Source organism: Phaenicophaeus curvirostris, chromosome 3 (genome assembly GCF_032191515.1).
Source record: "Phaenicophaeus curvirostris isolate KB17595 chromosome 3, BPBGC_Pcur_1.0, whole genome shotgun sequence".
Lineage (NCBI taxonomy): Eukaryota > Metazoa > Chordata > Aves > Cuculiformes > Cuculidae > Phaenicophaeus > Phaenicophaeus curvirostris.
Window position 1 is genome coordinate 36,573,175 of NC_091394.1, and position 11,878 is coordinate 36,585,052.

Sequence of the window (11,878 nt, forward strand, 5' to 3'; positions counted from 1 at the left end):
CCAGGGCATGAGTGGCTTGGTAGCTACTCAGCTGAAAAGGACATGGGAGGCTTGGGGCACTATCACATGTTTTTAGGTAGTGGAATAATTACACAGAGGGGCTGTGCAGTCTCCCCATGGAGGATTTTAAGACCCTACCAGAGAAAGCCATAAGCAGCCTGGGACCTCCCAAAGTCCCTTCCACCCTCAGGATGGATCTTCTCCATCTTCTCTTTAGAATTTCCTCCACATAATACAGTTCATATCAATCTACGTATTTAAAGTCAGTGCGTATGTGTTAATTCACCTTGCAGACCAGGAAAATTACATAAAAATTGCCTCTTTAGTTTTAACTAAACAAGATTTAAGGCAATTTGAGCAAGAATATAACTAGAGAGGATGCGACAACATTTTTTTTATTGTTTTAATACAAGTGAATAGATTAAGAGATCTGAAATGTTGTAAAGCAATATACATACTGAATAAATAATATGCACAGGAGAGTCATGTCTACATTATAACACTGGCTAGTATTCAGAATACTTAAAATAAATCCAGTGACGTTGGATAAAGTCCATAAAAATGCTATCCTGTCTTCCCTTGTATGAAATTGTTCAAGTATAAAAAAATCCAATACAGTGTAAAATATTAAATTCCATTTCGGTCAAGAGTAAAAATTGCAAGTATTGTAGTTTCACAGGACAATGTAAAGCAGCATTTTCTAGCAAAGGGAAAAATAGGCTACATACAGATAAGTGAGAAAACAGTACTAATGTATTTGAGAGGTCTACATGAAAAACTAGTAGAGGGAATTCCCAAGAATGAACTAGCTATGTTTTCTGTAAAAACCTAAAAAAAGTGTTAATTTAAGAGTACCCTCATACAGTGCACATACTGAATTTAAATAAATCCAAGTCAACATCCTTAGTTAATTAGGTTAATACTTAATATGCTACATCTAAGCCTACTAAATAATTTATGCCATGAGATGAATACATAATTTTACAGTGTCACATCTAAAGTCGCTTTCTTTAGAGCGCAGCATAGTAAAACTTTCAAAATAAATATTTCTTTTTAAATAGCATAACAATTAAGGCACAGTATAATTCACATACCATTAACCCTTCAAGAACTGCAGTCTTGGTAACAAAAGTCGCCTCATGTACTGTATGTTTGTGAATAAATACTTTAAATATAATCCTGAAATAGATATTAAAATTGTACAAATGGTTTCAGAAAAGAACATTCCCTTAAAACAGTTCTTAAAGGTTTTAATTAGTTAAGCTTCTTCCTGCCTTTATTCACAAGTTACGAATAGATGCAATAAATAGAAAGAGAAGGCTGTTGTAGTAAAGGGCTGATCCTATTTTAGAATCAGAATAGCTGACACCAGCAGTCAAAGTTTCCCAAAAGTGAAACAGGATGGGGCGAGGGATTAGGATGTGACAAGCTCATCACATGAGCACGAGTGATGTGTTCTGTCCAGAACTGTCTGTGTTATTGATTGTCTCTACAGCTGTTGCACCCCTTACTTCCACATCACTTGCTCCATAGTTCCACTCATCCAGAGGACAGAGAAGAAAATAACTTTGGTGCCTGTCCGCCATCTTACTAGCTGGCCATCTTCCTTGCGTTGTTCGATGCCCTTAAATGAGACAGCGAGAAGGTACTGTCTCTGTCTCATGAAGACAACTTCTGAAAGCTAGAAAGGACAATCAGTGCTTTAAGCTTGTTTCCTCTTAAAATGGATAAAGATTACATATTGCTGACTCAGTTTTTTCCCTGTTTAAACTTTTCACATACCATTTTCTTACTTATGAAAGGCAGTTTTGCTTCCCTGATACTGTAAAGAGTACACCTTTGCTTTTTTTTTTTGGGTTCTTGTTTGTTTGAAAATATTAAGTCCCATTGCTACTCCTGCCACTCTTTCATGACAGTACAGTATTTTTTTTTCTCAATTTTCTTCTGGCTTGATAATTCAAACTAGACATGCCGCACTACCCCTCCCTTCTAACGACACGATTTGGATGCATACTGTATGAAGACAGTGAAATAAAAATCTTTAGTTTCGCAAGAGCATCGCTTTCCTTAAAGCTCCTTAGTTACTATCAATTGTCTCTGATTAACTACTTATACTGGAAGGCTGAAAAGAGGAAGAGAAAGAGCGAGCTTCCTTCGCGAGTCCATCTGCTATTGCATACGGTCTGTCTGCAGCTGTTGGGGCTGGTACTGGCCAAAAGCCGCAGCGGCCGCGGCGGCTGTCCCAGGCGCTGCTGCGGCGATGGGCTGCTGCACCGCATAGCCATAGCCCCCCGCTGCCACATACCCCGCAGCGGCAGCCGGAGAGGCAGCGTACGGGTACTGCTCATAGGCAGCTGCAGCAGCCGAGTACTGGGCGTACGCCGCTCCGGTGTAATCGATGTAAGGCGTAGTAGAAGCAGCAGCTGCTGCGGGCTGGACGTGGGGAATTACCACTCCGGGCTGCACAAAAGCCTGTGGATAGACATAGTGAGCAGGTATCCTGTTGAAAGATGGGAGAAGGAATTAGAATTGGTACGTGAGTCAGTGCCTAAGAGTCATATCCATACTCCGAACTACAACAAACTCAATTTAGTTGTTGTTATGTGCATAGGGTTGCCACAATAACAAGACTGAATAGACCAATTATCAGTTCACTGGCCCGAAGAGAAGCATTGCTCCGAAGCACAGCATTATAGCTGACTTAATTAGGAGGACATAATGTTGCTTGGGGATATTATGTTTAATGCTATTAAAATCTTTAGAAGGGCCAGGATTACTGATGTCAGTTTTAAGACAACTCTAAAGGAGTAAGCTTGATTACTCCATCTGGAAAATTGTGGTACTCGTTTTTTTCAAAACACCTGTAAGTCATTTTTATTACTCTGCTTCTCACTTAACTACTCAACTCTTAGTAAAATTATTTCCTGCAATACTTTTATTATTAGTAACAGAGCAGTTTGACAGCATCACTACAATGAGTTTGACAACAGCCAATGAGGCAACAAAGTGGTTGAACCCTGACTTTATGTGAAGCGTTCTCGGGGAGCAGGTGGAGAAAAGAGTGTATTGTGGCAACCCTACTTAAGTTGCTATGCAGACTCAGCACACATTAATTTCTCTGCAACCTCAGTCACCCTTATTAAAAATAAGAAAAAACCAACACAGGCGACAAAGGAGTTTAAATAAAGTTCACAAGTGTGGTAAACACAGCAAGAATCACACTTTCCAAACGAACGATAGTGCAGCTCACTCCGTCACAAGAGGCCATTGAGGGGAAGCTACATAGATGCTATTAAAATCCATAACAGTGACTCCTAAGTACATGTGCATCACACTTCTATGAAAGTTTGTAAGGACACAAGCGTCAAACCTGTTTGATTATCAGGCCACTGATGTCCTGTTTTGTGCCAGCTTGTTTATTTCTATGCAAGACATACAGCATAGAGTTTTTTGGGAGATGGCCATAGGATTAATTCTAAATAGATCTGGTGTTTAACAAAAACACCCCCCCCCAAATTTACAGCTTAAAACAATAACCATTCTAAACAGGTCTGTACACCTTTTCCCATCTTCTCCAAGCCACAAAACTTGCTTCCTTGGCTTGTTTACTTAGCCCTTCAGTTTTGAAAACTGGTCGTATCGTGTTCTTAGCACACAAGTGTATGTACAAGTTCATCTCACAAGTGTATTTTATAATATTTTTTTAAAAAATCATATACTCAATATAATTATCATTTTACATTCATAACCCTGTCTTGCATCTGGATTTCCACAAAGAAGTTCTTCATATATACAGCTACTTTCCAGTCAAGTGAATCTTTATAAATCCAGGAAAAACTGCTTATGCAGATTTACTACTATTTCTTACTGAACTTTACCTTTTCAGAGAACTCTAAAGACTGCACCAACCTTGAGGCGCACTATAAGCACAGATGCAAACTGCAACAGTAAAAACTGTCCTCTTTTCTCCAAATTCAAGATTTAATGTAAAAGGGCTTTTTTTTCTTGTTTGTTGCATTTTTAAAATAACTTCAAGATTTACTTAATTGGTCAACAAGGAAACATTTCAGTCAGAAGGGACACTGTCAACTAGATTCATAGCAAAACATAGGTTAAAATAAGTGATAGTCAGGCTTTAGAACAGCCTAGTTTTCCTCTTAAGAAAAGAAGAGCTCAGTTGATTGAATACGAATATTAGCAGAAAGAAATGTTCAACTGCTGTTTTTAAAACATGAACACTACAATCGTAAAAACCCAACATGTCAATGAATTTTTTTTTTAATTTCCGACTGTGTGCAGGGAGAAATGACAAAAAAAAAAGAAGAGTGACAAATAGGGATTGGGAAGGAAAAGAAAACATAAAGCAAAACCATAAGTTGGGTTTTTAACACTCACCTAATTTATGAAGTGAATAGCCAGAAGTGCATTTGAAGCATACTTAAGCTGGCTCTGTGCATTTAAATACACATCATTACCTGAGCTCCCCATACAAAAGGGATGAGTATAAACAAGCATTTTGTGTTGGTCACTGATCAAGTACAATCCTAATAAATATAACACCACGTTTTTCAAGTATTAAGGAAAAAGGTCTAACACTAAACTTGAAGTCACTGAAAGCCTCTTCTGAATCATTAGGAGTCCATTTAACATGACATCAAAGGAATCTTTACATACAGTGTTTATGAAAGACAGTAATTCTAACAGAAGAGACAGTAAGCAAGCTTGTGTTGGCTTGAGGTGATGTTACTAAGATCTTCTGAAGACATTAGGACACAGCCATATCCTTGAACAAGATAGAAAGATGCATGTGCTCCCGCTTAAACTCTTGTGACTTGTTTTATTTAACGCAAGAAGCTAACAGGTGGTGAAGTTCTGAAATGTTATCTCTTTGCCACATCTTACCCTACAATAAACATAAACCCTGTGCAGGCTCCTCACCACCATGCCATTTCACACACGGTGATTGACAGCCGAAGCTGCACTGGGGCTATTTTTGATCATCTGTCATGCTACAACTGTTTTGAGTCAAGTAAAATGGCTTTATATGGCCAGAGTACGTTTCTACCTAATGCAGAGGCCAGCGCATGTAGGTCTCAGCCATTCAGAACCCAACTGCTTGTAATGCTCTGCCAGGTGAAAAGCTGAAAAAGCAATCCCCAGTTATGCTGGATATCCTAAATTCTAAATAAAAGCTGCTGCTTTACTGTTGAAAGTAAAAGTGTGAGACTTATACAGTATTCCTTGCAGTACTTTTTATTTTAGTACATATTTATTGGTGTATACTTTTGCAATAAAGAAAAAGGGAAGCCACAGTTAACTTTAGCAGTAAGCGTAGCTTTGGGATATTAAAAACTGAATGACATACACTCCTGCCATTTGCCGTAAGACCGTCATTGTTGTTGTAACAGAAGATTTGTGTTTAACTAAGACCTCAAAAATGATCCTATAAGCAATAATGAAGTGAAATCTAATTGTTTCAAATGAAAGAAAACACTGTGTAGGCTAATGCAGACAGCTGTGGCATACAAAAAGTCAGCAGTAGCAGTCCATCATTGACTCTCGACATTAAATTCTTGTGAATGTAACTATTTAACTTTGAACTAAATGTTTTGCTTTGGCCCCTGCATAGCATCATCTGGTTTAGTAAGCATAATTAGAGAGTACGTTTTCACCAATGCGCAGCTTTCCTTATAGCAGAAATAGGTTACGTAAACATCATAACATACGAGACCCTTAAAATGCTTCCTTTTAAATTTGTGCCTGATACCATTAAAAAGACACTTAGCATTCTGCAAGTTAACTTCTGGCTTTTCTAGCTTCATTCCCTCTTTCCAGATTATCCATAGTCTAGAATTATACAAGTCTTTTGATCATAAACTCAGGAGAAGGGCAGAATTGCCAAACTCTTGGAAGTTAATACCAAGCAGGTAGTATCAGCTAACTAATGAACTTAATAACTTTGGATTTAACTCTGGTCTTTCTTACTAAAAACAGTGGGGAAGTTCTCATTTTGATTGCTATACATGTTTTCAACAGAAAATAAAGGAAAAAACCCTCTCCAACAGAACAAGTCATATCCTACACCAGTACTCCTGTACAACCCTGTATTTTCCTGCCAATATGAAAGTTAAAAGTACATAAGTAAAATGAGAAAAGCTATCTTAGAAGGCAAAGTCATGATCCCCCCTCCATAAATTCCTATCGAATTCAAAGATAGTATTTTAATAAACAATCCCGAAAACAGAGCTGTATAGATAACCAGTCCTGTGAAAAAACAGCTTTCTACGAAACACACCAACAGTAAGATAGATATTGAATGTAAAGAGCAGGGAGAAATGTTATTTGGTGGATGAATTGATCTCTGCAGCACTGAATAAAGAAAATTTCCTAGCATTTTAAATGCTGCATGCATTGAAGCTAATCTAGTTTCTGGCTCCCTCCCCCACAGTAATGTTGTCCTTAATTCAAAATATTGTTCTTCTGCACCTTCTCAGTAAAAGTAATGTAGCATAATCCAATTATTTTCAGTTTCTTGTTTGATAGGCAGGGAACCATATCAAAACACTGCTGACCACACCAGAATATGGCAGCATCTAACTAATTTGCAGTCAGTTAGGTAAAAAACCCAATGCCAAGCATTTGGGGCTTTTGTGTATGGATTAGCAGGATATTGGTAGTGAATCACCACTATGAGCCATTTTACCCATTTTACTTTTAAAATGTGCAACTGCACAGGGGAAAGGCTTTAAGGTGACCATGTATTTCAATGCAATCCGTGTAACATCCTGCAAGAGTGAACTCTTCAATAAAAATAGATTCAAGTTAGCACTGAAACAATCCCTCTAATTGTCAAGGAATATAGCAAATGAAGACATTCATTCATCCTAATGAATGCTGCTCTTCTTAATCTGAACTACATTCTTTAGAAAAGGTACAGGTCATTGGAAATTTTGAGGAAGAAGCAGGATTAGTAATCTCCCTTGTTTGCACATAGCAAAAGATAGGCAAAAGCCAAGGATTAAAAATGACCAATTTAATATACAGATGACCCTGGGACCAACATTCATTTTCTTCAGATTTATGTACATTGCATGATAAATAAAACCTTATTCAGCCTGCTGGGAGAATTTCCCTGATCTAAACACGATTTACATGATCTGTTGTTGGCTCTTGGTAAGGAAAGCAAGAAAGAGCCCTGCATTTGCACAGTCCTTTAAGCAAGGGATTGCCACAGGTTCTCCTTTTCTCTTATGCTCAGCAAAAACTCATTCTCTCCATGGCTGATCCCCAGGCTGTCCTCTTTGCAACAAGTGCTTTTATAGCTCTGGAGACAACGTGCTCCTCCTCCTGCCTACCTTATCGCAAGCATCATAAACTGATCACGGCATACACACTGATGTCTTCTCACACTTCAAAGAAGCCAAACAAATACAGAGGATAATCATATGAAGAAGAAGAAAGAAAAAAGACAAAAAGTTTTCCACAACGTCCCCATGTGTTTCAGAAGGATAAACATTTGAAAGCATGTGAAGTTTCTAGGAAAACTTTTTCCTACAGTTTTGAGGGCAGGAGCTGTTTCCTACCATTTTTACGAATCAAACTACCAAAATGCTATCATTGCTGGATAACAGCTAGGCAGAATATTCTAAAGCTAACTCAGTCAAATAAACAAAATACATTTGTGACGCGTTTTCCCTGCATTATTGTTAGGTTACTCATTAATTACCAAAATGCATTATTTTGCAATGAGTTTCTCAGTCAGTGTGTATTAGTGAATTGACACTGTATGGAAAGTTTAAAGCAGACTTCACCTCCTAATCTTATGCCTATAAGAAGCAAGAGTTAGATCGACTTAGGAATAGTATATCAAGTAAGGGAGAAATGCACTATATATTAAGGATAGATTGAAAAAAAAAATCTCCAATTAGAAAGCCCAGATGGACGCACATTGTTAATAAGGAGCTCCACACCCCTCCCAAGAACAAATTCCCCCCAAAAATTATGAACATGCAAGCAATACGTTGATTTACTTAAAAATTAAGAAGTCACACAATTTAGCACTCACTACAAAATACGGTTAAAAAAAAAATCACAGGCTACAGCTTGAAAGCAAGGAAAAAAAAAGGTCCCTTTGCTCCCCATGGCAAAGTCACTCCTCAACAACAAAACCCAAATTAAAAAGAACCACCCCCAAAAAACTTTCACTACAGCTCTTTCAATTAAATAAAAGCACACAGTTTAGCTATCAACACCACTTCATTACTGTAATAAATAAATAAATAAAGCACACGGAGGTCTATTGACTATATGAAAAAAAACATACATGCATCGTTAATCACCATTTTAGGTTGTTTGTGTTTGAGTCTACTGGTTACAGAGTTTAATTCCAAACAGAACTATTCCACCTCTTATCATCATATCCTTCTGATCAGTTATCTTAACTGTAAACGACCCCTGTCAGATTAGAAAGAGATAAATAACATTGAGTCAAGCTGAAAAAAGAGAAATGGGGCACAGCAATCTTGCATCAAGTCATACCTCCTTGTTTTATCATAGGGTCATACGGGACTGGACAGCTTAGGTGGAAGGGACACGTCCCACACAACTTGACTCAGCTGCCGCATTTAGAACATGACCGACAAGGTAAGTGCATTTACAGGTATGCATTTATAAGTCTGAGAACTTCAGCATTGCTGGTGAGTTTATAAGGCTGCTACTGTGAGAGGCCTTCAAGGATCATACTTTTTCTTTCCTTTTTCCTCCCCTATTTGAGGTCCCATTGAACAGACTTACCCAAAAGGCCTCTGTATGAGAGCGGGATGAAGCTGCTGGACACCAAAGGCAAAACCTACCAAGAAAAACACACGAGTGTTCTTTTGGCTGCTTCTATATGCTATATATACATACACACATAAACAGGGAGTAACAGCCTTCACTAACAACCTCCAGTGACGATGTCTGAAAGGCTGCAGAACCACAAATTATAAAGCAAAATATATCAATCCATACATACATGCAAAGAAATACATGCATGCAGAACTTAAAACAGTAAAGCACAAGCCTTCCTAGAGATGTTTCAAACAACTTTTTTTGAAAACAGGAAGCACAATGTTTTCATTCACATTTCATTTTGTGCTCCATTCTGGTCCCTAACTGCAGCCTCTAAAGGATTATATGGTACCTTCTGTTCACCAGCGTGTTGTATACTTTATACAGACTTAAATTTGAGTCACCTGTACTCACAAGGACTTGGCATGGGGGTCAAATCCTAACCTCACTTCTGTTCTTCAAGCACCTAAGCGTAAATCTCCTTCTTTCTTTGGTGGGCACTCAATTGCTCACACAAGTGTTCCCCAGGCTAGGCACTCGGGAATTCACAGCAGCCTACTTTAGAGCACAAATGTGCACACACTCTATGCTCCTGTCACTCCTGCTGCAAAGCAGCCGCTTGGGAAGTGGCTAGGACATGAGATTGGCTCAGATGTGGTCTTAGGAAGAGCAGTTTCATTTTAAAATCTGAATAATAGCTCCCATCTGTTTGAGGAATTGCATTAAGATATTGTTTGTATTAAAACAGACCGCACGCATTGGAAGCGATTCATTCCTAGGCCAATCTTTCCCTGCAAGGATACTGTAAATGGTCAGCGTCACACACTCCCAGCGTAAGGAATAACCAATGAAGTGCCCGAGCTGTGGAAGTCTTCCTGGGAAACTGCAGATAATTTATCTCTGATTGCTTTTGGTTTTTCAGTAATGCACATGCATGAAACAGCTAGAAAGTTACCACACGCTGCATTTAACAACCAAACCCAACGCACACCCACAGTGAGCGAGTTTCAGGGAAGTGCAGGGCAGCACCACCTTTTTTTTTTTTTTTTAAAGGTTTTAGGTTTTACTCCTTTTGGAAACGTGAGGTACAGAAAGGAATAGACATTTGGGGGGCCAGCTCCTCACCTGGCTGCATTATCAGCGCCTGGGCACCCAGGTAAATCATAGAATCACCAGGTTGGAAGAGACCCACCAGATCATCGAGTCCAACCATTCCTATCAAACACTAAACCATGCCCCTTAGCACCTCGTCCACCCGTGCCTTAAACACCTCCAGGGAAGGTGACTCAACCACCTCCCTGGGCAGCCTGTTCCAGTGCCCAATGACCCTTTCTGTGAAAATGGTTGAACCTTGAGTTTACGTGAAGCATTCCTGGGGAATGGGGGGGAAAGAGCATATTGTGGCACCCCTACTTAAGTCGCTATGCAGACTCAGCGCTCTGCAACCTGCCACCCTGATTCAAAATAAGAGAAGAGGCCCTTTGGGGGCCGCCCGCTCACCTGGCTGCATGATCCGCGGCTTGGCGCCCAGGTACGCCAGGTTGACGTTCGCTTTCCTGCCGTCGATGATGGGGTTGGGGTCCTTGCAGGCGCGTTCCGCAGCGGCTCTGTCAGCCATGGTGACCTGCGGGGACCACGCTGAGCATCAGAGCCCTCTCCGCGGGGGACGAGAACCCTCTCGCCCACCTGGGCGCCCCCTAAACCCGGGAGGCTCTCGGGGACGAGCGAGGGATGGTGGCCGCGACCCCTCCCGAGCGGAGCGGGGCAGGGCGGGGGGTGCGGGGCGAGCTCCGCCGCGGGGAGATAAAACCCCTATCAGGGAGCAACAGGCGGCTGCCGAGAAAGTAGGCGATTCCCCCCACCCTCCCCTCAATCTCCTTTTTCAGTAACTGCTTTCCTTGTCCCATCCCCCGCCTCTCTTCCAGGCTCCCCAGCAGGAAAAGATGGGGGGGGGGGTGTAACAAAAAAACAAACCAAACCAAAAAAAAAGAAAATAAAAAGGGAAAAAGGGAAAAAGGGAAAAAGCCAAACGTTAGACACCCCGTCTGCACCCCCCCGGCTCCCTAGAGCGCCCCCCGCGGTCTCCCCGCGCTGCCCCATCCCGGGGCACTTACAAAGCCGTATCCCCGGGACTTGCCCGTCTGCCGGTCGGTGATGACCACCGCCTCCTCGATGTCCCCGAACACCTCGAAGTACTTGCGCAGGCTGGAGTCGGTGGTGTGGTAGGGCAAGCCCCCGACGAAGATCTTGGTGTACGTGGTGTCCTTCTGCGTCGTGTGCATCTTCTGCTCTGCACCCACGCGTGGCCGCCGGGGCGTGCGGGTCCTGGGCGGCGAGACCCGCTTCCAGCCTCAGCCCCGAGCCTCTTTTTTTGTTTGTTTGTTTGCTTTCCCCCCTCTTTCTTTAGTTAATTGTTTATTTTATTTTTTTTTTCCTCTCTATCCCCCCCTCCCCGTCTCCCCCCCCTCCCCCCCGCCACCCAGTCACAACGCGATTCCCGTTCGCTCGTGCAAACAGAGCTTTCCTCCTCCTTCCAGAGCGGAGCCCCGCAGCCTCCCGAGGTTTTTGAGGTAGGTACCGGCACAAGGAGGAGGGGAGGACGGGCAGCAGCCAGCCTGGCGGCCGTAGCTCTGGGAACGAGCAGGAGCAGCGGCTGGAAGGGCAGCGCAGGGCCAGGGCGCTGACAACCGAGTGCCCTCCTCCCCCCCTAAAAGCCACCGGGTCGGGCACTCTCGGTTCCTCCTCCTCCTCCTCCTCCTCCCGCTGCTGCTGCTGCTGGCAGGGGCGGGGATGGGGCGGACCCCGCGCTCGGCCGCTGCCCAGCCGGGGCTGACAGCCAGATGTTGGCAGCAGCTGGATGCTCCCTCCGCGCGGCTGCAGCGGGACCTCGCCTCGGCCACCAGCTGCGGGGTCACCGCTGCCAGGAGGGACACGGGGGGCTGCGAGCACAGCTGGGACACTGGGAGCTGGAGGTTCTCCAGTCATGGAATCGTAGAATCTGTAGGTTGGAAAAGACCTTTGAGATCATCAAGTTGAACCGGACCTGTCC

At 42.3% G+C, this 11,878-nt stretch overlaps 1 protein-coding gene across 4 annotated transcripts; it reads right to left on the bottom strand.

Moving 5' to 3' along the window:
* Positions 1-370: 370 nt before the first annotated feature.
* Positions 371-11,562, bottom strand: RBM24 (RNA binding motif protein 24). Of its 4 annotated transcripts, none has more exons than XM_069853639.1 (5): positions 11,408-11,562; positions 10,967-11,154; positions 10,330-10,453; positions 8,794-8,848; positions 371-2,500 (listed from the first exon to the last, which is right to left on the bottom strand). In XM_069853639.1, the coding sequence occupies exons 3-5, from the start codon at positions 10,445-10,447 to the stop codon at positions 2,170-2,172; spliced, it is 504 nt and encodes a 167-aa protein (XP_069709740.1). In that variant the 5' UTR covers positions 10,448-10,453; positions 10,967-11,154; positions 11,408-11,562; the 3' UTR covers positions 371-2,169. The 4 variants fall into 4 exon arrangements, with proteins under 4 accessions (XP_069709740.1, XP_069709738.1, XP_069709742.1 ...); XM_069853637.1 differs by having other exon boundaries at positions 10,944-11,154; positions 11,408-11,520; XM_069853638.1 differs by lacking the exon at positions 11,408-11,562 and adding an exon at positions 3,371-3,422 and having other exon boundaries at positions 2,206-2,500; positions 10,944-11,274.
* Between the last annotated feature and the right edge of the window lie 316 nt (positions 11,563-11,878).

Excerpts from the sequence above, each read along its gene's own strand:
- RBM24 (XM_069853637.1), bottom strand. The coding sequence starts at position 11,111 with ATGCACACGACGCAGAAGGACACCACGTACACCAAGATCTTCGTCGGG. Across the intron at positions 10,454-10,943 it reads AGTCCCGGGGATACGGCTTT|GTCACCATGGCTGACAGAGC; the intron begins GTAAGTGCCCCG and ends TGGTCCCCGCAG. Across the intron at positions 2,501-8,793 it reads CTCATACAGAGGCCTTTTGG|GATACCTGCTCACTATGTCT; the intron begins GTAAGTCTGTTC and ends ATCTTTCAACAG.